Source organism: Thermobia domestica, chromosome 3 (assembly GCF_964235325.1).
Source record: "Thermobia domestica chromosome 3, izTheDome1.hap1.1, whole genome shotgun sequence".
In the NCBI taxonomy this organism is placed as follows: Eukaryota; Metazoa; Arthropoda; class Insecta; order Zygentoma; family Lepismatidae; genus Thermobia; species Thermobia domestica.
This window is the reverse complement of record NC_137456.1, coordinates 214,040,941-214,063,188: the sequence shown is the minus strand read 5'-3', so window position 1 is coordinate 214,063,188 and position 22,248 is coordinate 214,040,941. Positions and strand designations below refer to the sequence as shown.

Genomic DNA, 22,248 nt, shown 5'->3' with positions numbered 1-22,248 from the left:
TGTTTACATTAGCGTATTGCCAGTTTACAATGACTTGATTGATGTCTGAGACGCTGAAATAACTAATGTATAAGCTGACGCTAGTGGTCAATTCCATCAACTCTAAGTGTGATGGTAGGTAGTCCATTGGTATAAATTTACAATAGTTATAATAAATCACTTGTAGCTAATGCTTTCTGCATTTTAGAAAGAAACGTCTTGTTAGAGCGTTTTCGACTTTTATTTTCTAACCTTACCAGTAGCAAGTCATTAGGATTAAGCTACACTATGTACACATCTATTCGTTGTATTTTACTGATTTCAAGGATGCGCCAGGAGTACTGTGCCGTTTGTTAGTAGCTCGGACTATACATCAAAATAGCAATACTCAACGATATCACCATCTATTAAGTTCACCTTAAAAACACACAACATAAATAAACAAATCATTTTAACCCACGTACGAAGTTCTTCTGAATCATTTCAGCAAATTCACAAACCTAAGACAGTTCTATGGTAGCAAAGTCAAGGACTCAACACTTCTTGTAGCGATCCTTGAATGTGGAAATTTCTGTAACATGTTTTTACCTCTTAACTTTTATTACTTCTCTTTTGCATTAAGCAGTGTAAATGTATGGTTGCCAAACAAATAACTAAGTCCGAAGCTATAAATATAAGCTCAAATAGTATAAAGAAGGAGGAAAAAAACAGAGCTAAGTATTTGCATATTAAGGCTTTTCATAGCTGCCATAGCTGAAAGCACCTTTGGGTCCATCACTTGTATATCGCCGTACTTTTTACGAATGGTAATTACGTGAATTCACAAGATGGTTCCGATGCTTAAACAACCATTTAAATAAGAAAAGCTTGGACTGCTACCAGACTAATTTAATCTTAATCATTGTAAACCATTCAACACATTCATATGATCACATTCTAAACAACGATGCCAAAATAAACAATGTATCTGTTTGGTTCATTGATTGTGCGTAAGGACTGCAAATTTAGACTGCATAAAGAAATAAATATTACTTTATTTACTGTACATCAGACGTTCGTTAAGTTACTACGGATGATGTATGTAAATGTGTATATTTGAAGAGGTGAACTATCAAATGTAAAAGAAACAGAAAGTTAACAAAAACTTAAAAATTAGTGCCTGTAATAGAGATGGCCAAAATTATCCGGAATTGTAAATTTCACTTTCCGGATTTCGGAATAAGTCCTGAATTCAGAAAAAGTCCGGAATTCGGAAAAAATTGCACCGACATCGAAATTTTTTAAATTTCTGATTTTTCCGATATAATTTTTTCGAAATCCGGATTTTTCCGAATTCCGGAATTGGCCGTCCCTAGCCTGTATTTATTTTATTCCAAATATCAGTTGTTAACATACTCAAACTTTATACATACTTCATTTATTCTAAACTGTTAGTTCCAATGCTTAGTGAATACTTTATTCAATATTGTAAACAGAAAATGAGTGTTTTACATAGGTTTCTGTAGCTAACAGTATATATATATAAAATGTATAGGAAGAAATCGGTTTCCATACATGACAAAATAATAATAATTATTATTATTATTATTTGATCTTTCCCAGATACAATTACCAACGAAACCAATTACCTCTCTCTTTCATACTATTTTGTTAATTCGGAAAGAAATGATGAATTTAGGCAAAGTTTTCTTTGGAATACGAACGGCATAATTTCTTAAATATCGTTTACTTATTTCCAAGTTTTTGACGAGTGAATGAGTATGTTAGAGGAATGCGTTTTGTTCTGGAAATGTACGAGTACTTTTAGGCAGATCTTTTGTGGGAATATGTACAATACACACACTGAACTCGAATTAAGTTTCATAAACATGAAACCTGCATCAGGAAGAAACAAAGAAACAGAGGTCAGTGGCTTCTGCTAACACGTTATCTTCAGTGCGACAAATTACTTTTATCATAATAAGGTCAGTGAGGCTTACAACGAAAAAATACTTTAGTCTTTCTACCAGTTAGGTTAAGGAAATACCTTTCTCCTTCCTACGATAATGTGATGGCATCCGATAGACGTACCACTTCACTAATCATCCATGATAAATAAATAAATAAATAAATAATAACATGGGTTTACTGCATCAACATTCTCACTTAAGTTTCCTAATGGATAAATTGGCTCAATTCTAAACGAAATCCATATTAGTGAATTTTTGATTCTTATTTTTCTGCGAGTCACATGAATATGACATAGTAAAAATTATTTATGAAGGAATAACTGAGTTATGAAGGGATAGTGGAAAAATAAATAAATCCGCTTCTAAAAGCCTAAGGCCAGGAACAGTGACGCACAGAAGTGGGATAAAGGGTAGCAGAGTCGTAATCAGAAAATAAATAGTAGAATGGTTCTGTTTTTCAACATTTGATGATGGATTCCTATGTATCTTGATGCGCTTAATCCAAAAAGGACCTTAGCTTGTTTCCATCATGTCAGACTTGTTTGCAAATGGCAATGTACCAAATGTAGTATATGTCGAAATATATCACAAATATGTAACTTAATAACATAGTTTGATCATCGATATTTTACCTTAAGATCACCACACATGACCCACTGATCATTGTCATACTTAATTTTCTGGAGTACAAATGGTAAATTTTCGTAACGTTCTTGTAGGTGTACAGAATGTCCTATGGGTTTTGATGCATATCTGTTTGCGTAAACACTACAAATACAATCTCGTTGTGTCTATTTTTCTTCTTTAAACAATAATCTGGTATATTAGTGAAAGATAAAGCAAACACAGCTGCAGAGGAAAGATGGTAATCCTTTTTATAGAATTCAATATCGAGTTTCAATCTCAATATATCAATTGTCAATTCAAGTGCAACTAGCTCTTTTATTGTTATTTCTTGATTTTCCTTAAGTTAAAAAGAAAGTTAAATTAAAAATAAGTTTCCATCTTAAATGATAAGGAACTTGTTTGTGACAAAGTCAAGACTAGTTTTCATATCAAAACTGTGATAACTAATTAAATGGAACAGGTGTTCGCTATTGTTCTAGAATTGAGTTCTTGTATTGGACAACAATTAAGCAATTCATGATGAGATTTCTTTCACTATTTGCTTTAGGACGGTCCATGTGACCTTAAAGTAATGCGACCTAAACATGATTTATGAATGTAATATTCAAATAGGTCAGCTTAGTAAATTTAACTACCATCATCATGAAGTCTGTTTCCAACAAGAAATATTTTAAATAATATAGTTATGACAGATTTTGCCGCCCTTCGCAACTTGCCGCTCCGTGCAATGTACGTGCTGCACATTTGGTAGAGCCGGCCCTGGATATTGTAATCAATAGAATAGTAATAGTAATGAAAAACGTGAAACTTCACTTATCTTGGTGAAGAAATTTTTCTCCTCTCCTCCCAAAGCAAAAGCTGAAATGGTGCTGCTGTGTTAAAATATTTATATAAATTTTGCGTTCAGACATGATGTACACACACACACACACAGAGAGAGAGAGAGAGAGAGAGGGAGGGAGAGAGCGAGAAAGAGAGAGAGAGAGAGAGAGAAAAAAGGAAGAAAGTAAAATTTGGAATAATCATTCTTCAGACAGAATAAATAGCTCTATGTAAGTCAGTATTAGCAAAGACAATGTGGAATTATTATTATTATTATTATTATTATTATTATTATTATTATTATTATTACTATTATTATTATTATCTTTCGTATTATTATTATTATCAAGCCGTTAAGTAGAATATGACCCTTCCAATATTATATGCATAAACCAGGGACGTACGCAGGAATTTATTTCGGGAGGGGTTTAAAGCGTTTCGGGGGGAGTCCAAATACAATTTGAGGTTAAATTACATGAAAATTTCTAAACTTGCCTCTAAAAGTAGACTACATTTACAAAAAGTCGGGATTTCGGGAGGGTCCGGACCCCCAGAACCCACCCCTGCGTACGCCCTTAGCATAAACCCTATATTATAACATTTTAAACACATCACTTAATGTCAAGATCAAGGAAGACACCATTTCAGTGCAGCTCACTTAAAAGTGTTTTAGTTGTTTAATTTAAATTGAATTGCAAATGTGGTGTCCTTGAGAGAGTTTGTTCGTAGGAAGGGGAATAAATATAAAAGCAACGGAAAAGAAATAATAATAATAATAATAAAAATACAAGCAACAATAGTATATTTATCATACCCTCTTCCGTGTTCCCAGTCAATAACCTATCTCTATTAATAAAACAACGGTTGGAAATTCCTAGCGCGTAACTGGATTACTATGTCACATCGCAGTTAGCATCGACATACATACATTCTTCACATTATCATCGTGCCTAAAGGCTGAATTGAATGCATGTTTCGATTTTTTTTTTTTTTTTTTTGACTGCTGTCAATTGAATGAAAGAAAAGGGAATTTCAGTGTATGAGACAAATTGAAAGAAAGTAATTCTTCCCGAGAACTGCCTCTAGTGATTTCATGTTGTCGAAATTATTAACATTCCTTGTTCTTCTCCCCCTCCTTTAATCTTTGTTGATTCCAAGGTGAACAAATAGGTACACAGCTGCCACAAGCAGTCCTGCCTTCAGCAATCAATAGTATACGTTTCCTCAACACAAAAGAAGGAAATAAAGCAACTCAGAAACAAGAAAGAAAAAATACTTAACTACTATGCTGTAATTCAACACAATTGGTAATGTTTTTAAAACCAGAAAAATATCCTTTGTCATGTGTGGAGTGTAGGAGTGTTATTGGTATATCCTGACCAGGATAGCAGTGCGGTTTTGGAAGGATGGCGCTGCTGTTGTGTTTACATCAGTTTCTTGGCAAGCGCGGTGGGACAGGGGAGCGGAGAGTTTCACTCTGCAGTGTATCCAACGGCTTTTAAAAGTTGCAGTTTGGATATTATGCATAGCTTAATCTCTTTCCGCTTTATAAAGAACGCCGTAAGTTATGTGGTTGTAGCAAACCATTCTTGCAGTAATGCAGATGTATTGTGAATAGTGCTATATGAATGGAAATTACCAATTTAAGAACAACATAGCACAATTGACAATTCAGTGAGCTTCTACCGTGTATTAAGCAGATTGTATAAAAATTGATTACGTTTTATTCGATGCCATTATAAAACAGGAGCAGCCTGAAAAACGCTGCTCGCTAGCTTGTTCGCAAGTTAATATGGAGGGTGTATTCTTGTTGTAGTAGTTTTTTTGCTTGTTACTTAAGATGTTCTGCAAGTAACTTCAATAACTTTTGAAACTGATTGTCTTAACTTGAGCCAGGGGCGGATCCAGACTGAATGTTTGGGGGGGGGGAGGTCGTTCGAAGTCAAATCAAGGTAAGAGTGTAATGCAAATAAAAGTAAAACAACTTTAGAAAAGGAGAAGTAGCTATTGTCTGCAATTTCTAGAAGAGAAATGGCCACCTGAGATTTCGAAGGTGGACATTTTTTTTTTTTTTTTTTTTAGCAAGAACGCCAATGTAAGTAATTTCTTGCAATTTAATGCTTTATTTGACTTCTGCAACGTAAAACAAAAAAAAAGTAAGGCCTACCTATTTTAGGTTTTATTTTACATTTATAATACAAAGGTGAAAATTTTTAGGTTTTATTTTTAAAATAAAAAATACCCTATCCTGGGGGAGGGGAATCGTCCCGATCACCCCGCCCCCTGGATCTGCCCTAGACTTGAGCATATGCGTGAAGTTGATTATTATGAACAGCACAAAAAGAACTGTGATAGATTGATTACAAGTAATCCGGTTAGAAACACTGCTGCTTGCATTTTAGTTCCAAAATCGGCCGCCCGCACTCCTTCGTTGGTCAGGTAATACTAAAACTACAATAGGTATTTGTTAAGCTTGTTGTCAATTGGAATTGAATGCAATCAATCACACATACCTATACGAAGGAAGCTATAAACAACTGTTTTACAGGTTTGGAATGCAAAATATACCTTCGCACATATATCGTTGTTGTATGCTTTCTTTCTTTGCATTTTATTGTATTTCACCAGCTTTCATCAGCTTAACTAAATGGTAAATAACGATAAATGCTATTATGTACTGTAAATTGTTTTTGCAAGTGATTTCTTCACAAAAGGAATAATTTTAACTAAAACAGTATTGCAATAATCAATAATGTACACCTTGTTTGTATTACGGAGTTCACAGTATACGTGCTACATGTAGCATTCGCATGGCAGAAACAGTGCACAATGTAAGAATTGATTCAAGCTATAAAAAAAAAAAAAAAGTATTGTCACATTAGAAGCGCATACAATGCAATGGTATCTTTTCTGCAGGACTCATACTACAAATCTTCATGCACTATAAAATACTGGTTAACATTTTAGACAGTAATAACGGCATCTAAATCAGTATTAACTGTAAATTATTATTAGTACCTATCCGATCATTGATTTTGTATAGGTTGTCTAATAAATCTAAGAAACACAAAGTGCCAGTTTCAACATCTTCTGTTAAACTGTTTAGTATTTCTTCAACTAACAAACAGAAGAAGGGCATTCAGTAGTAGAGAGCTTACTGGTTGCGGAGCAGTGACGACGCCAATTTAAGATCTTAGGGGGGCAAAGGAGGGGCAGATACATTTTCGGGGGGGGCGGCTATTTGCATACCAGAAATGACATATTTATTACGTTTGACTTATTTTACATTACATTGTGTATTTCGTTGCTGTTTTTATATTAGACCTATATGATTATAAATTAAAGTTATTTCAAGTAAAATTTGTTACTACAAATAAGTAACGTCTGCACATGAAATATTTTTCAATGAAACTTTTGAAGCCTAAACATAAATTGAATTCGCGTATGCTACAAGTAATACATTCGTCTAGTAACTATATGCTACGTCTTTCTTTCTCTCTCTCTCTCTCTCTCTCTCTCTCTCTCTCTATATATATATATATATATATATATATATATATATATATATATATATATATAGAGAGAGAGAGAGAGAGAGAGAGAGAGAGAGAGAATTTACGAGGAACTGCTGAAAATATCGTAGTCGAATCCAGAAGGAGTGTAGGTACTAGGTAGAAAAATGAAACCGTAGTTTAGAAAAACATATCTCTGTATGTACAAATACAAATTTTCATATTAATAATGAAATTCTTATTGTTTCTCAGGCCTCTGAAGTGATTATGTGTCCCCAAACAGATAATTTCACAAACATCCAGATCCTAATTGTTATAACATTTTTGTTCCACCAAGGAAAGTCACCGAAGTAAATTAATTAGGAAATCAGTAAAACACCACGGAACTCTGCACTGTACACCACGGAACTTTCATTAATCATTCGTCTCCTTCTGCCTACAGGAGATAAGGATGGAACGTAATTTCATTTTTAATTAAAAAAAAAATACTTTAAAATTTTTGAAGATCTATTAAGTGAGATATTTTACTTTCAGATGTGACAAACATTTTGTTCAGAACACCGTTCCGAAAGAGCACTTCTTGCTGCAGGCCTTCGTGTGACCGTTGGTATTCATAAGAAACAAATTGGAATTCCACTAATTTTTCGTTAATTGTCCGTTGAATACTGAAACTTTGCTGGACCTGAAGCGCACACACACACACACACACACACACACACACACACACACACACACACACACACACACACACACACACACACACAAATATATAAATAGACTCTGTGGAATTTCCTGAAAGTAGGACTTCCTTCTTCACAGCTAAGAATCATATGTGTTGTTATTGTTGAGCTTTTTTCCTCCGTCAGGGAAAGGCACCCGAGAACTACGAAGCATTTCCACATGCGTCAGTGATCCTTGTGCCTCGTTCAATCAACCTTTATTTATGTATGTGTCATGAACGTTCACTAATTTGTAAAATTCAAAAGCTTAAAACCAGTGATTTCCCGCTATAGGAGAGATTTATTTCAGGTGTATAATAATTTATGTGAGTGGTAACTCCTGCTGAAATCGTGGTAATAAATGTAGTTATAGAAATCGACCGATCACGCAATTACAGTTGTACTCTATTAACGTATGAGTTGGCAATACTACTTGCAATTAGGTGGAAGAAGAAGCCATCTGATGACCAGGTTCACAACAGATCTTCTCAGTTGTAATCATAACGGGAGTGAATTGCTATAGATAAACATATAAGTGCAACATTTTAATATATAGATGTTGGAGTATATCGCAAACTTGGAGAAATAATAGATTATGTCAAATAGATTTTTTAAATATATAAATCCTAGGGTCGTGATTTGGGGAGGGCAGGGGGACAATGGGTTCCACTGAGTTTGAGAAACACGTGCATTTTAATAAATCATAATAATAATAAAAATTAAAAAAAAATAAACTTGAAAGCTTTGTGTTGATGGACAATCTTACCCTCTTCCCCTTCCCAAGAAAAACCTGAAATGATGCTGTTGATAAATTCATAATTGAGCACCCCTCATTGCGGCTCTACAGGTTTTGGAAGTTGACAGCATACAATACATATAGGTTTTGCTATTCGAACTGAAGTAAAGCGCCTGCAACGTCCGTCAACCCACTATACATCGCTCTTCTTCTGGTTGCCTAAACACGAGGGTATCAATCAACTTTAGCAACGCCCTAGAGATAATGTTATCTATTGCGCACAAAACAACCCCTAAAACGATGAATAGAAAAATAAGTGCGCTTTTTAAAAAGTCAACGAGAACTGGCAAATCTACACAAAACGTCGAAGACGACACGTTTCTACAGCTTGTGGTCAGGGCGCCGATCCTGGAGTGCTAAAGCGGCTAGGCGCGCCTAGTTTCCTTGCTCACCCCAGGGCCATTGCTTGCATTACTAACAAAGAAACGCACATCTCTGAACGCCTCCCTTTCAAAGGTATACAGAAATCGGCGCCGCTACTTATGGCTTTCGATATTTCATCATCGAAAGGAGTTGGCTACTACAGTATAAACGTTAATGTTTTAACATGTAGATTGAACGTTAAATAGTATTTATATATTTAAACAAATATATAATTTCAAGGATCGCTGCTCAAGCTGGCAGTTATTGTACTATGGACAATCTCATACGCTCATCACGGCTACAGTACTCACTTGGGGTGTCTGTGGGGTTGCCAGACGTCCCGGTTTTCCCGGACAGTCCCGGTTTTCAATGATAGAATTAACTGTCCCGAAAAAGGCTTTCGGGACGCCTGCTTTTCCCGGTTTCCGTTCTTCAAATTGAAAAAAATCAACGTGCAAGAACCTATGTCACACCTAAAAACGGAAGGTTTTCGGAAGATTTGTGTAGCCAATTGATTTTACTAAAGAAACAACAAGGAGTTTGAAAATTACATTCATTCTTTCGTCCTACGGGTTTCGTCCAGAGGAGAAAAAAGGGTTTTTAAAAATATTCAAGAGGAAGCATTATGTTATGACAATAATTTCTTGAATATCACTTTCAATAGAAAAGAACGTCTTTTTCCTGGTGACGGGCTTTAACCGCTAGTTATGTTGTTTTCATATTAGTATAAACTAATTTCAAATAAAATTTGCAACTAATAAATAAGGTAACGTCAAATTCCACCTTAAATGGTCTGCATTTTATGTAGCTTACAGTGAACAGTGAACAGTAAAGACAGTGAACTCCTATCTAGTCAACCTAATTGAAGATACCACTAAGAACCTCCCTAAAACCCGAATCTGCAATTAAAATGACGGGGTTTCCATATCAGTTTTCAGTTTCCCTCCGTCCCACCCTAAGTGGAGAAGCAGAGGCTGATTTTAGTATATGTAAAATTCCCCCTGCAAAATAGTAAGTTTCTACTTCGTACATTTTTTCGTCCGATGTTTCTCGAAATATTTTGCAGTATGACGTAAACCAATTCACCCCAATTTAGCATCATAAATCATATCTCATTATATTTTCCCCCAAAACTCAGCTTTTTTAGCAGCTATACGATACCAACTGTCATTAACTATTGCCTATGAAAGTGGTAAAATATTTAGTGCTTCTTTTAGTGCAAGCCAAATCGATCCCCGTTTCTATTTGACATTTTGAAGTTGGCCGCCCCCCAATAGAGGTATTCCGAGACACCACTGTTTTCGAAAATTGCACCGTATGTTTTCTCATCTTCACTTTCGTCCTTCGCTTTAATTTCAATCAATTATTTGCTATTCCGTTTGAGTTGCAGCATGGGGAAATCCTTCCATTGAAGTATTAATGAGCTCGTGTAGCTCCCAGTTCTTGATGTTAGAAGCACCACCATGTGAATTCGTATGCACTTTGGTAATAAAAGTTTTTTTTTTTTTGTTTCAAACATTTTGGTGCACTAGGACCTGAGTTAAGGCCCTGTTACGGATTTTGTGAATCACCCCGTATAGTCTGATACTGGTGTCCCGGTTTTTCGTTTATGAAATTTGGCAACCCTAGGTGTCTGTGCTCTCACCTTTACACCCGGATAGAAGTACAACGCTTTAGATAGGAAATTATAAACCTAGATAGTGGTTCAGATATCACTTAATACAGCAAAATTGCACATAGATCGACAACTATTGTTCTTCGGAAAACTGTTTATGTAATTTGTACACAAAGAAGACCAACTGTTTTCTTCGAAGGTCAGAATCTAAGGGTAACGTTATTCAAGCAAAGAATAGTCAGTCTCCTCGCACCTCTTGGTGACAGTGGAAAGCGGCCAACTCTGTAATGGAGATAATGATGGCAATATTAGACTAGGCCCGTAGCCAAAGCATTAAGACAGTGGGGCGCGATATTTTGGGGGGGGGGGGAAAGGCTAACTGAGTTCACCTGACATTTTTAACTGCTTACTTAATGAGCATATATTTATTTAAACAAATAAATTAGAGTTTCAGGGGGAAGAAGGTTGTAACAGAAGCTCAGCTCTGCTGGCCACCCCTTAGCTAGCCTATTAGACTCACTGACACTCCGCGCGTGGTCTTTTAACAGTTTTACTGTTCAAAAGAAAAGATAAATTAGTTTGTAATTTCACTACATATGCGTAGTATTTTCCAGGAATGTTGATGTTGTATGTAACTCTTCGGTCTTGACTATAGGTTTGCAGATATAAAATATCACACCCGAGTCCGTGTCCGTGTCCGTGACATCTCTATCCACAGATGATAATACTACATAACATATATATATATATATATATATATATATATATATATATATATATATGTGTGTGTGTGTGTGTGTGTGTGTGTGTGTTTGTTTCATAAGTATGATTTCAAATTATAGTTTCTAACATAATACTCGTAGATATTTTCTTTATAGTTTTTTTTAAATCTTATGACATAACCAATGAAGGTCAGTTACAATCTTTTCCTATTGTAAATCAACTTCGCTAAATAAAATGGAATAAAATTTATGAAGATACAAATTAAGGAATTGGTAGAAAACATAGTAGACTATATGTTTTTCAATACTTGCTTTCATAGAATGTTTGTTAAGAACGAACTTGCTTAAGATCCCATCAAATGTGGATTTCTAACGAGAAAAATATAAGTTGGTAATACTGTATCTGTCAATTAATTTAAGAACAAAACGCTTTTTTCTACATATCTTATTACTTCTAAGACATAATCATCTTCGTTCACAACAGAAAGGTGAAACGTAGATAGACTATTGTTGAGAAAGAATAAACCACCTCATACAAACTCGAATCAAAACTTTGAGTTTACATATCTGAAAAAAATATTAACTTATTTTATCATAAGTACCTTTGAAGCACGTGGTTCCCACTTAGAATGTGAATAGGGCCGCATTTATAGTTTCGATTCAGATGAGACAGTTGGAGGGCTACTTGAATTAAAAGGCTTTTAACTTCAGTATTAAAAGTAGATTATATAAGCATAACATTGAGTAATAGTATATATACTCTATATATACTACATATACTATATATACATTTAAGAGAGTGGCATTTCAGCCTAAATTGACGCCTCTGTCCAGGTATTACTCTTAAAAGCTAGTAATAAATTAACGATCTCTGTATTGTAAAATATTTTGAACGTTAAATATTGGACTTTAACAATGTTTTTGTTATGCTTCATTGAAACCCACATAGGGTATGAAACAAAATACGGAACATTCTTCTTTATTTCGTCATTGCATGTAATGAGTAGCGGTACCAGAAACAGCACCACATATTTGTGTCCATAATGAAGATCGTTCAAACCTTAGTGCTTAGTTTTAAATATAGGTCAGGTGTCACAAAGTAACGTGAATGCAATAGTCACTTTCAGTTCGCTGGAAATCTCAATTAAACAGGGATAAATTTTTCGCTTTGAAACTGCTAAAATTCAGAGAAGCCGTTTTTAAGTTTTAAAATTACATTTAGTAAATTTATTTCCGTCTCCGTTCGTAAAAACTTTAATCAGTCATATACCGGTGGTTAGCGATCTTGATTCTCAATTGAGAGTTACTGGATTCGATCCTATGACCGATTCTATTGATTGTGGTATTTCCAGTGTTCTTCTAAATTATACTAGAAAATGTAGGGATAATATTTTTAAATACTTCCTTCATTTACTTTCCAATTTTTGTTGTTGTTGAGTGCTAATAACTCCAGTGTAAATTAGTAAGGCTGTATCTGTACGTTTGTAATTAAATAAACCTAATAATGACAAGATGATGCCAAGGTGAATTGTTAGTGTGCGTGTGTTGGTTGCGCGTTGTTTCATGTTTGATTCCCTGTGGAAATAGCCAAACCTACTGTTTTCAGTGCTTAATTAGTATTTGGCACTGGCTAGTGCATTATAGGTAAATTGAGATGGTGTTGGCAGTGCCTCGTTCACTATACATAGTGTCGACAATTGGGGGGGTCTTCTTGAATGAAAGAAGTCGAGATAACTAGCAACAACGCAAAAGGATTTGCGATGCGCTGACCACCTTAACTTAAAATCATCAAATGATCAAATGAATGCTCTTCGAAGTTTCATGGCAGCAAATTCTGTTATTAGCTATTTGAATTAGAAGAAAGCAATATCTGATCTAGAATGACAGAAATAATGTTGTTGGAAACCGAGATTATTCGAGCGCCGAGATTATTCGACATACTGGTGTATGCGCTCGCGCATTTTTTCGACATGACAATTATTAATCTGGCTACGCCACTGTTGCGTGACATCTGTGCTGAAAAGGGACATTAAATGTAACCCAATAACGTAGACAAACAAACTATTCATTTAAATAAGTTCCTTAATCTATGTTTGTTGTAGGCAGCGCCACTACATGTGGTGGATTAATAACATATCATATTAAATTTCTTAGTACTAAATAGAATCATATCAAATTTAGTGCTTTTATATCACACGACTTAAGCCTGTGATGGCAAAATAAAATTACGGTTTCCCTATCGGACTATAAATTTGAGATGCTTAATACGAATGATGATAATACTCCAGATCAGTGGCGTATTTATGATTTTGTTTCGGGGAGGGCTTTGCTAACTTTCGGGGGGGGGGCTTTGCCTGAAAATGTGAAAATTCTGCAAGATATTTCATATATTTTACTATAGTAAGTAAGATTTCGGGGGGGCTTAAGCCCGGAAGCCCCCCCTAAAAACGCCACTGCTCCAGATGATAATAGATACTACTATTCTCGAAGTATTGCCTGTCCACAGGCTATCTTCTGTGTGGTTACGAAGTGAATATTTTATCTGTAAATTCCAATTTTAATCTAATATATTGTATTTGACCTTATCGAAATGTTAATTATAACAAACATGTCACATTGTTTATAGTGTATTTTTTTATTCCCGATTATTATACTGTTTTAAAATCAGTAGTGTCATTTCAGATGTTGCCAGGGGTAGAAAGACTGTCCACCGCCAAAGAGTTTCACGTTTTTATTTATATATTAATATATACATTTTTTTTAAAAAAGTGTTTTTCTCAAATTTAGGGGCAATTGGCCCCCTCCCCTCCCCAAATGACGTTTAAGTGATTAACGGTGGGCGCTCAAGAGAGAAAAGACCTGTGACATTTTAAGAAACGTTATCTGGCAACCCTGAAGCAACTAATGAGAATCACGTCTTAGTTTATAGAAGTCTTGAGAAATTTGACATTTTATGACCGATAGTTTTGTCAGTATGTGTACAGAGCCCCGAAACATGCGTCAGGCTCAACAACGATTGTTGCAAAGATATATCACTAACTTGTAAAATATGCACTTTCCATGAAAATGTAGAAGGTTTAACATCACACCCCGCTGTCACAAAAAGTTGGCCAAATTACGCAGATTTCCAATTAGTACCATACTAGTGATCAAAAGAATTTCACTTGAATAGTCACTTCTTTTGATTTTTTCTCTACCATAAAGCACGTTCCTATTCTATTTCACATAGCTCCAATTTCCTTTACCGATTATTTTTTAACTGAATTAAGAATTTTGTTGTCATCTCTATTGTGTAATACACACTAAACTAGCCACGTTCAAATCTGTATGAAGTAAAGCACTATCGTTAAGCCCTTTGGATCGTTCCGCATCGTCACTTCTGCATGGTCATTGGAAAAGCGTTAGAGTGAATGTTAATATAGAAAGAATTTGAGAGATTTTTTAAAAAATGTATCTCTTTGTCGCTCAACTCAATCATATGAGTCACAATTTCCGATATTTGAGCTACAGTTCTTTCATAAACCTTCCAGCAATTGATAGCGCTTTCTTTATTGAAACTCGAAAGCTTAATTCGACTAAAAGCAGGAAGAAAAAAAAAAAAAAGGAGAGTTGAAACCTTGTTACACATTGGACCATTTAATGCATTCCTATGAGCATGTGTATAACGTGATTACAGCCGATTAAGGGAAAACGAAACTGACTGCCAGAGACTTTTAGATATTTCAGCCTTCCACGATTCACAGCACTGGAGATACGAAGAGTGGAAATTCTATGACGACACGCTAACTGCTGAATTTCCCACAGTATTCCTTCCTCAGCCAGTGCAAAACTCATGCATTACAGATACATTCTGATCTGACTTTTCTGATTGCTTCAGTCATATCGGGCGGATGCCAAAGTAGCAGTTTGTCAGAAAACAAAAATTCGATTATTTTTTTCTTTTGTGCTCTCGAATGCATTTTTAGTAAAATCTTAATAAATGTTTAAGGCTGTAATGCAATTTTCGTTATTCCAGAAGGAATAAATTATGAATTCTTGCTTCATAATTGAGAGGTCTCGGGTTGGAATTTTGCAGCCAAACATTGTGTCTGGGTTTTTCCCACAGCCAGGCTTTTAAAGTAAATGATGTAGTTAATTCTTCCTTTAAAAGTACAAGCCTCTCCTTCCAAAAATTCCTTTCCAGTTTTCATCGTTAATGTTTCCAGTATCTAGTAGTTGTATTTGAAATCTTATATACACTATGTGATCAAAAGTACCCGGAAACCTGGCTGAAAATGACTTACAAGTTTGTGTCGCCCTCCATCGGTACTGCTGTAATTCAATATGGTGTTGGCCTACCCTTAGCCTTGATGACAGCTTTCACTCTCGCAGGCATACTTTCAATCAGGTGCTGGAAGGTTTCTTGGGGAATGGCAGCCCATTCTTCACGGAGTGCTGAACTGAGAAGAGGTATCGATGTAGGTCGGTGAGGCCTGGCACGAAGCCGACGTTCCAAAACATCCCAAATGTGTTCTATAGGATTTAAGTTAGGACTCTGTGCAGGCCAATCCATTACAGGGATGTTATGGTCGTGTAACCACTCCGCCACAGGCCGTGCAGTATGAATAGGTGTTCGACCATGTTGAAAGATGCAATCGCCTTCCCCGAATTGCTCTTCAACAATGGGAAGCAAGAAGGTGCTTCAAACATCAATGTAGCCCTGCGCTGTGAGAGTGCCACGCAAAACAACAAGGGGTGCAAGTCCCCTCCAAGATAAACACGACAACACCATAACACCACCATCTCCGAATTTTACTGTTGGCAATACACACGCTGAGAGATGACGTTCACCAGGTATTCGCCATACCCACACCCTGCCATCGGATCGCCACATTGTGTACCGTGATTCGTCACTCCACAGAACGTTTTTTCACTGGTCCATCGTCCAATGTTTACGCTCCTTACACCGAACGAGGCGTCGTTTGGCATTTACCTGCGTGATGTGTGGCTTATGAGCAGCCGCTCGACCATGAAATCCAAGTTTTCTCTCCTCACGCCTAACTGTCATAGTACTTGGAATGGATCCTGATGCAGTTTGGAATTCCTGTGTGATGGTCTGGATAGATGTCTACCTATTACACTTTACGACCCTCTTCAACTGTCTGCAGTCTCTGTCAGTCAACAGACGAGGTCGGCCTGTACGCTTTTGTGCTGTACGTGTCCCTTCACGTTTCCACTTCACTATCACATCAGACAGTGGTCCTAGGGACGTTTAGGATTGTGGAAATCTCGCGTACAGACTTCTGACATAAGTGACACCCAATCACCTAACCACGTTCCCCATTCTGCTTTCTCACGATGTCTAATGACTACTGAGGTCGCTGATAATGAGTACCTGGCAGTAGGTGGCAGCACAATGTACCTAATATGAAAAACATATGTTTTTGGAGGTGTTCGGATACTTTTGATCACATAGTGTATAAAGCTGAATTTAACTTTGCGTGTTTGTTCGGCACCCAAATCCATACTATGTGTCCTATTTAAATGAATATTTGAACATCGTTTAGTACTTGGTTCAGGTCAAGTTTTTATCTAGTCACTTTCATTGAAATCCGACCTAAAGGGAAAAAAAAAATAGGAAATTTGAATTTATACTAAATAAAGAGTACCTCACAAGCCGTCAAGTCAGGTAGATTAAATCTGCTGTATATAAATTCGTTACCCGGTATTTAAAATATCTTCTCAAAAATTCCGCTTCTAAAGGAAAGAAAAGGAAGTAATTTCTCGAGTTTTTTAAAATTCCGTTTTGTAGTTATAAAACGGCAAAATTAAAGTGGTTGAACCGTTTACAATCATTTAAAAAAAAAAAAAAAAAAAAACAACCTTGGTCAACTAGATTCTTGTCGTTAAATTTTAATTGAAATTCGTATCCTAAGGAAGGGGAAAACTTGTTTAAATTTCTCATAAAGACTAATGGTTGAGCAAGGATTTTACCATTTCATTTCAAATCTAATATGCATCCTAAGGCGAAAGCGAATGATTCAAACATTTTCCATAAACCTATTTTCTGAGCAAAGAATTGGTATTTCAACTACTTTTATAAATGCAGTTATTAATATATAAGTAAATAATGAACACATTCTTAAGGAGTAAGAATTATTTATCATAAAAATGTTAAAATTTGACGTTCAGCAACACTAGAATTATTAGTTAGCATAAAGGATTTGCTTGAAGACACCAAACTCTCAGGCAGAGGAGGTTCTTTACAGGCACAAAAGTTCCCTCCATCTTTCAATAAGTTTTGTAGTAGTTCTAGGTGGGAGTTTATATGATTTGTATCTCAGCTTTTAAGCGGGGGCGTCAAGCCAAGTATGAGTATATATAGAATGAAAACTACATTAGGCGAAAAATTGATGTCCCGATATGAAATACAATATGTATTAGTATTTATTAAATAAATAATTTCTCTACAAAATCACAAGGTTGATCTAGACAGACATCGAAGAAGAAGAATAAAAAGAAATGTTATCTCTACGTTCTCGAGATTAATGTTTCATACCCTACATTTTAATTAAAGGGACGAACTGAAAATAGAAGTCACTGATGAAAGAATTAATGGCATGCTGGAAACAGGAGAATCGCGAGAAAAAAAAACAAGATGTCCATTATACTATTACACAAGCTCCATGGACTAGAATCTATTAAGGGATCCATTGCACCACCATTCTGCTACACTCTCTCCTCGCGCTCTTTGAACACACTGAAACTTGTCTAAAGTAAATACATTAATCAATCAAATTAAGCACTCCTGAAACAACATTACCTATTACGGACCAATAAGAATACAGGCAAAATTATTTCCAATTGACACGAGTACTAAATATATTTTGCTGTGTGTTATGAAATGTTATTATTATTATTATTATTATTATTATTATTATTATTATTATTGTTATTATTGTTATTATTATTATTAGCAGTAATAATAATAATAATAATAATAATAATAATAATAATAATAATAATAATAATAATAATAATAATAATAATAATTTATTTTATGCACTTGAAACGATCAACACAGTCAAATATCTGCCCTAACCATCCTTAAAGCTATAACCTCCGTCTAAATTATTGGTACGTTCATCCGTCTTTGAACTAAATCTTGAACTAAAGCAAATTTTTGAATTCTGAATATCTCAACTGAATTATTAATGCAGTAAATCCGTAACATCTTCACGGGTACCATAACATTCCCTAGCTTCTATGCAACTTGTGCTGTAGCAAAGAAATATTGGTTGCCTAAAAGAAAAGGATATGCAATCGCGTGATCTACTTTACTATCTTGGTAAGAGTTTATTTCTGTTCTTTCTCGAGTTCTTTACCTTAAAATGAAAATCAATGAATTTGACAGCAGTTATATCATCTCCTGATCAAGGACGAAATACAGTACAGCACTTTCTAGCTAATAATATTTAATTTATTAAATATATGGGTTAAGAAATATAATGAAATCTTTCACTTTTATATCAGGCTGAAGGGGACGGATATGGGATTTTATCATAGCTACTGGGACAGCACTTGTGATTTTGAGAGGAGAGTAATTTTAGAAGTGAAAACGTCCATTAATCCACCCTCATTCTTAAAACCAGTTATACTGTATGGTTACGAGTAAGGATTTTCGTAGTAACCTATCAACACAATTGACAAACTAGGTGGGGAACACAGTGGTTCAGTGGTAGAATGCTTACCTCTAGTGCAAAGGGCCCCTGGTTCGATGCCTGGCCAAGTAAGTGTCCATGGGTGTTTTCGAGGTACTCCCCTTTCCTCGCAAATTTCCATTCCACCAATTATTCCATCATCATTCATTCGCTTGGATCATTCGTCTCCCTTAGCCTAAAGGACATAATCGTCGTGGGATATTAAAATGAAATATTTCATTTCAGAAACTAGGTAGCAACTATTCACTCTTTCTTCCCTGGATCACTACTGTCTGTGGACTCGCGTACACTTTACATTGTGTCTTTTTGTTTGTTTGATATCTTTTTATATCACAGAGACTATATCAAGTAAGCTTTTAACTTAAAAGTTTAAATAACGCGATTTCCCACCTTGAATCGAATTCGATCGTCCAGCGACACTGGTGGAACTTTTATCCAAGACGGATCTCATCTCCTCCTAACGTTACATAGGCCTATTCGAATTATTTTAACAACTTATACGATAATTATGTTTCCTCGTAATTTAATTGTAATCTTCGTTTTATGTATGTACTTAAACCCTTGATAGTTTCTTCAATATATAAATATGCCTTTAAAGGGAAAACAAAATCTACGAAGTTTCCGAAATCAATTCTATTGTAGTGAAGAATAATTCTAAAATTGAGTACTGCACTTAATTTACCGAAAGAGAAACCTGCCAAAAAGTTGCCTGCCACGCCTACTACTGCATCCAGAGAGTGTCACACGACACCCTTCAAAACTTCTTGAATTTTCTCATTTTTCTGCTTTCTTTCTTAACCGATTTCCCTAATTTTATCGCGAATGTTCTGGCATCTGCGCAGTGGTGGTGGATAAACCCACACACAAAAACCCTTTGACTGGTTGGTCGGTTGGCTCTTTTGACTGTCAGAATCCGGGAGGAAACCAGCAAAACAGTCGCTGGCGTCACTCGGTCTCCATGTCACAAATGTATCCCAAGGAACGCAAACATAAGACAACATAGAGGGAGGAAAATACGTCATTCGACAGAACAACGAAAATAATCAAATGTGATAGAAGAGAATGGCGTGTTTCTAATGAAGAATAGGCGTCGAGAAGGTTTGAAACACTGTTCAGGAGATCGATAAATAAACGGAAAGGTTTGTATATTTCTATAGAAGAGATTGGATTACATTTACTTACCGTATATTTCGTAGTATCCCCACAGCGGGAGTCCAACAGCTGTAGCAGCAACAGCAAAACAGAGGAATCCTAGGCATCCAACCGAAGTGGAATACAGTGCTTTGCTCCTATCCATGTCCGCATGGTGTTGGGATAAATATTATTAAAACTTATTATGGTGCTTTATTATTATTTCAACAAGGGAAATTTAATCAACACAAAACGGTAAGGAACAAATCTTTGGAAACAACACTTTTCAAAATAAACACTAACAAATATAAACATCACTATTAACTCCACTGCTTTTTTTCTTTATTATTATAATTAACACTTTCACAAAATTATTTGATTCCACGTATTTATTCACATGTCTTTCCTTTACACATACACAAAACGAACGTAGCTTTCTGAAACCAACAGAGTATGCGTTCTCATCACTTTTTTTTCGCGAATCACTCTTCTCGACTGTACCTCAGTCAGCCGACACTACCTTGCGGCCTGTATTCCAATGAAGGGGAAGTTGTGAGGAGTATAGAACCGTGCTATCCCCGACCGTTCACTTGCCTCCTGCCTCCCGCCATTCCTACCTGGGCTAGCCTCGCGTCAGGGTCCGTCAAGAGTCAGTCTTCTAAACACACATACACATATACAGCCGACAGGTGTAGTATGACGACAGCATTGTTGCAAGGTCGCCACAGACCACATTACAAGTATCCAGCGTATATACTTCACTTTTCCTCATCTCTCGTGATGTGGTGTTGTGCGCACTTTGTGATACAAAGACATGAGAAAAAATAAACAATATAGATTGGATAAATACTTTTCCTTAATTTATTTTTTTAATTCCCTTCTTCCGTTGCTTAAAATTGTAACAGGTAAACGTGAAAACACGTAGTGTTAAATATAACGGTTCAGGAGGAAAGAAGGTGGAGTGGCAGTTAGTGGGAGGGGTAAGAATCTAATGGAAGACTATGATTTCGCGGTTAAAAAGTAAAAAAAAAAAAAAAAGCGTTAGGTGCTGTAAAACAGATTAATCAAACCCACAATAAAAAGGCATAACTACAAAATTACTATTAAAATAACTAGGTGCCACCGTATCTCATTGGTAAAAGCTAGAGTGCAAGGTTGGGAGTTCAATCTTAAAATATATCATATAACAACGTTGAAAACCTCTTATTTTATCACAGGCCTATTATTTTCACTTATCATAAATATTCCAGAGTTCTCTGGGTGGCTACATGATAAATTTGCTTGACTTCTACATGGGAGACCCTGGTTCTATTCCGAGTATAAACACATGTGGTTCGGATCCTACATTAAGCTCTTGGTTCATGTCTCATAACTTCCGTGCTGAAAAGGGACCTTAAACTCCTAACTAACCAATCAACCACTATCGTTCCAGACGATATTGTTTAGCATTGTTAATTAAGAAATATTTTGCATAACGCGGCTAATTGGTTTCAAGAAGTGTCCACGCTGTGCAAGTCCGCGTTGTTCTAAGTCTAATAAAAATTTAGGATTTAATAAACAAGTTTAAACATGAAAGTAAAAATTATATTCTAAATAATACAGAAAATTCTTTTTAACACATAAAAGTTTTTAAAAAGTATTTCTCCAATTATAAGTGAAAAACAAAATCTTTCTATTTTACTTCCAGTGATTACACTATGCAGGCAGGGATGCCCGTAGGATTTTTTACAACGGGGTCAAAAGACCAAAACACAAGTAAGTCGTGAATCACACACACTTTAATGCACGCGTGGGTTCGCGGTGGCTCAGTGGTAGAGCGTTCACCTCTGGTGCTTGGGATTCCGGGTTCGATCCCAGACTCCGCCAAGTGAGCTTTGTGGTGGACAAAAAACGTGTTTCCTCGGGCTTCTCTCGTTTCCTCCCATTTTCTTCATTCCACCATTTCATTCATTTCTCATCATCACCGTCTCCATTAGTCTAGCCTGCATAACTGTGGGACGTAAAACTCAAAGATTTCGTTTCACTTTGATGCACACATGCACATAATACAATATTTAATATAAATATGTAAAGTTTTATAGTATGTGAGAGAAAATTAGCATGTTTTAACATGGATTCCTAAGAACCCTTCTAAAATCCAAGGGGGGACAACTGCTTCCTTATTCCCAGCTGAGAGAAGCCATGTATGTTCGTTAAATAAGAATGAATAATGAAAGCGAATGACTATGAAAGCAGTTAATAGCATGAGAATGTAGGAGGAAGAGAGAGAACCACGAGAAAACTAAGGACACGATGTTATCCATTACAAACATA

At 35.8% G+C, this 22,248-nt stretch overlaps 1 protein-coding gene across 1 annotated transcript in view; it reads right to left on the bottom strand.

Moving 5' to 3' along the window:
* The window catches only part of LOC145680954 (uncharacterized), a 420,869-nt gene extending 400,003 nt beyond the window's left edge, over positions 1–20,866 (bottom strand). Inside the window, exon 1 of the mRNA XM_081752166.1 lies at positions 19,987–20,866. Within this exon, the coding sequence (XP_081608292.1) occupies positions 19,987–20,101 (115 nt within the window). The 5' untranslated portion in view covers positions 20,102–20,866. The remainder of the gene's footprint in view (positions 1–19,986) is intronic.
* Positions 20,867–22,248: the final 1,382 nt, after the last annotated feature.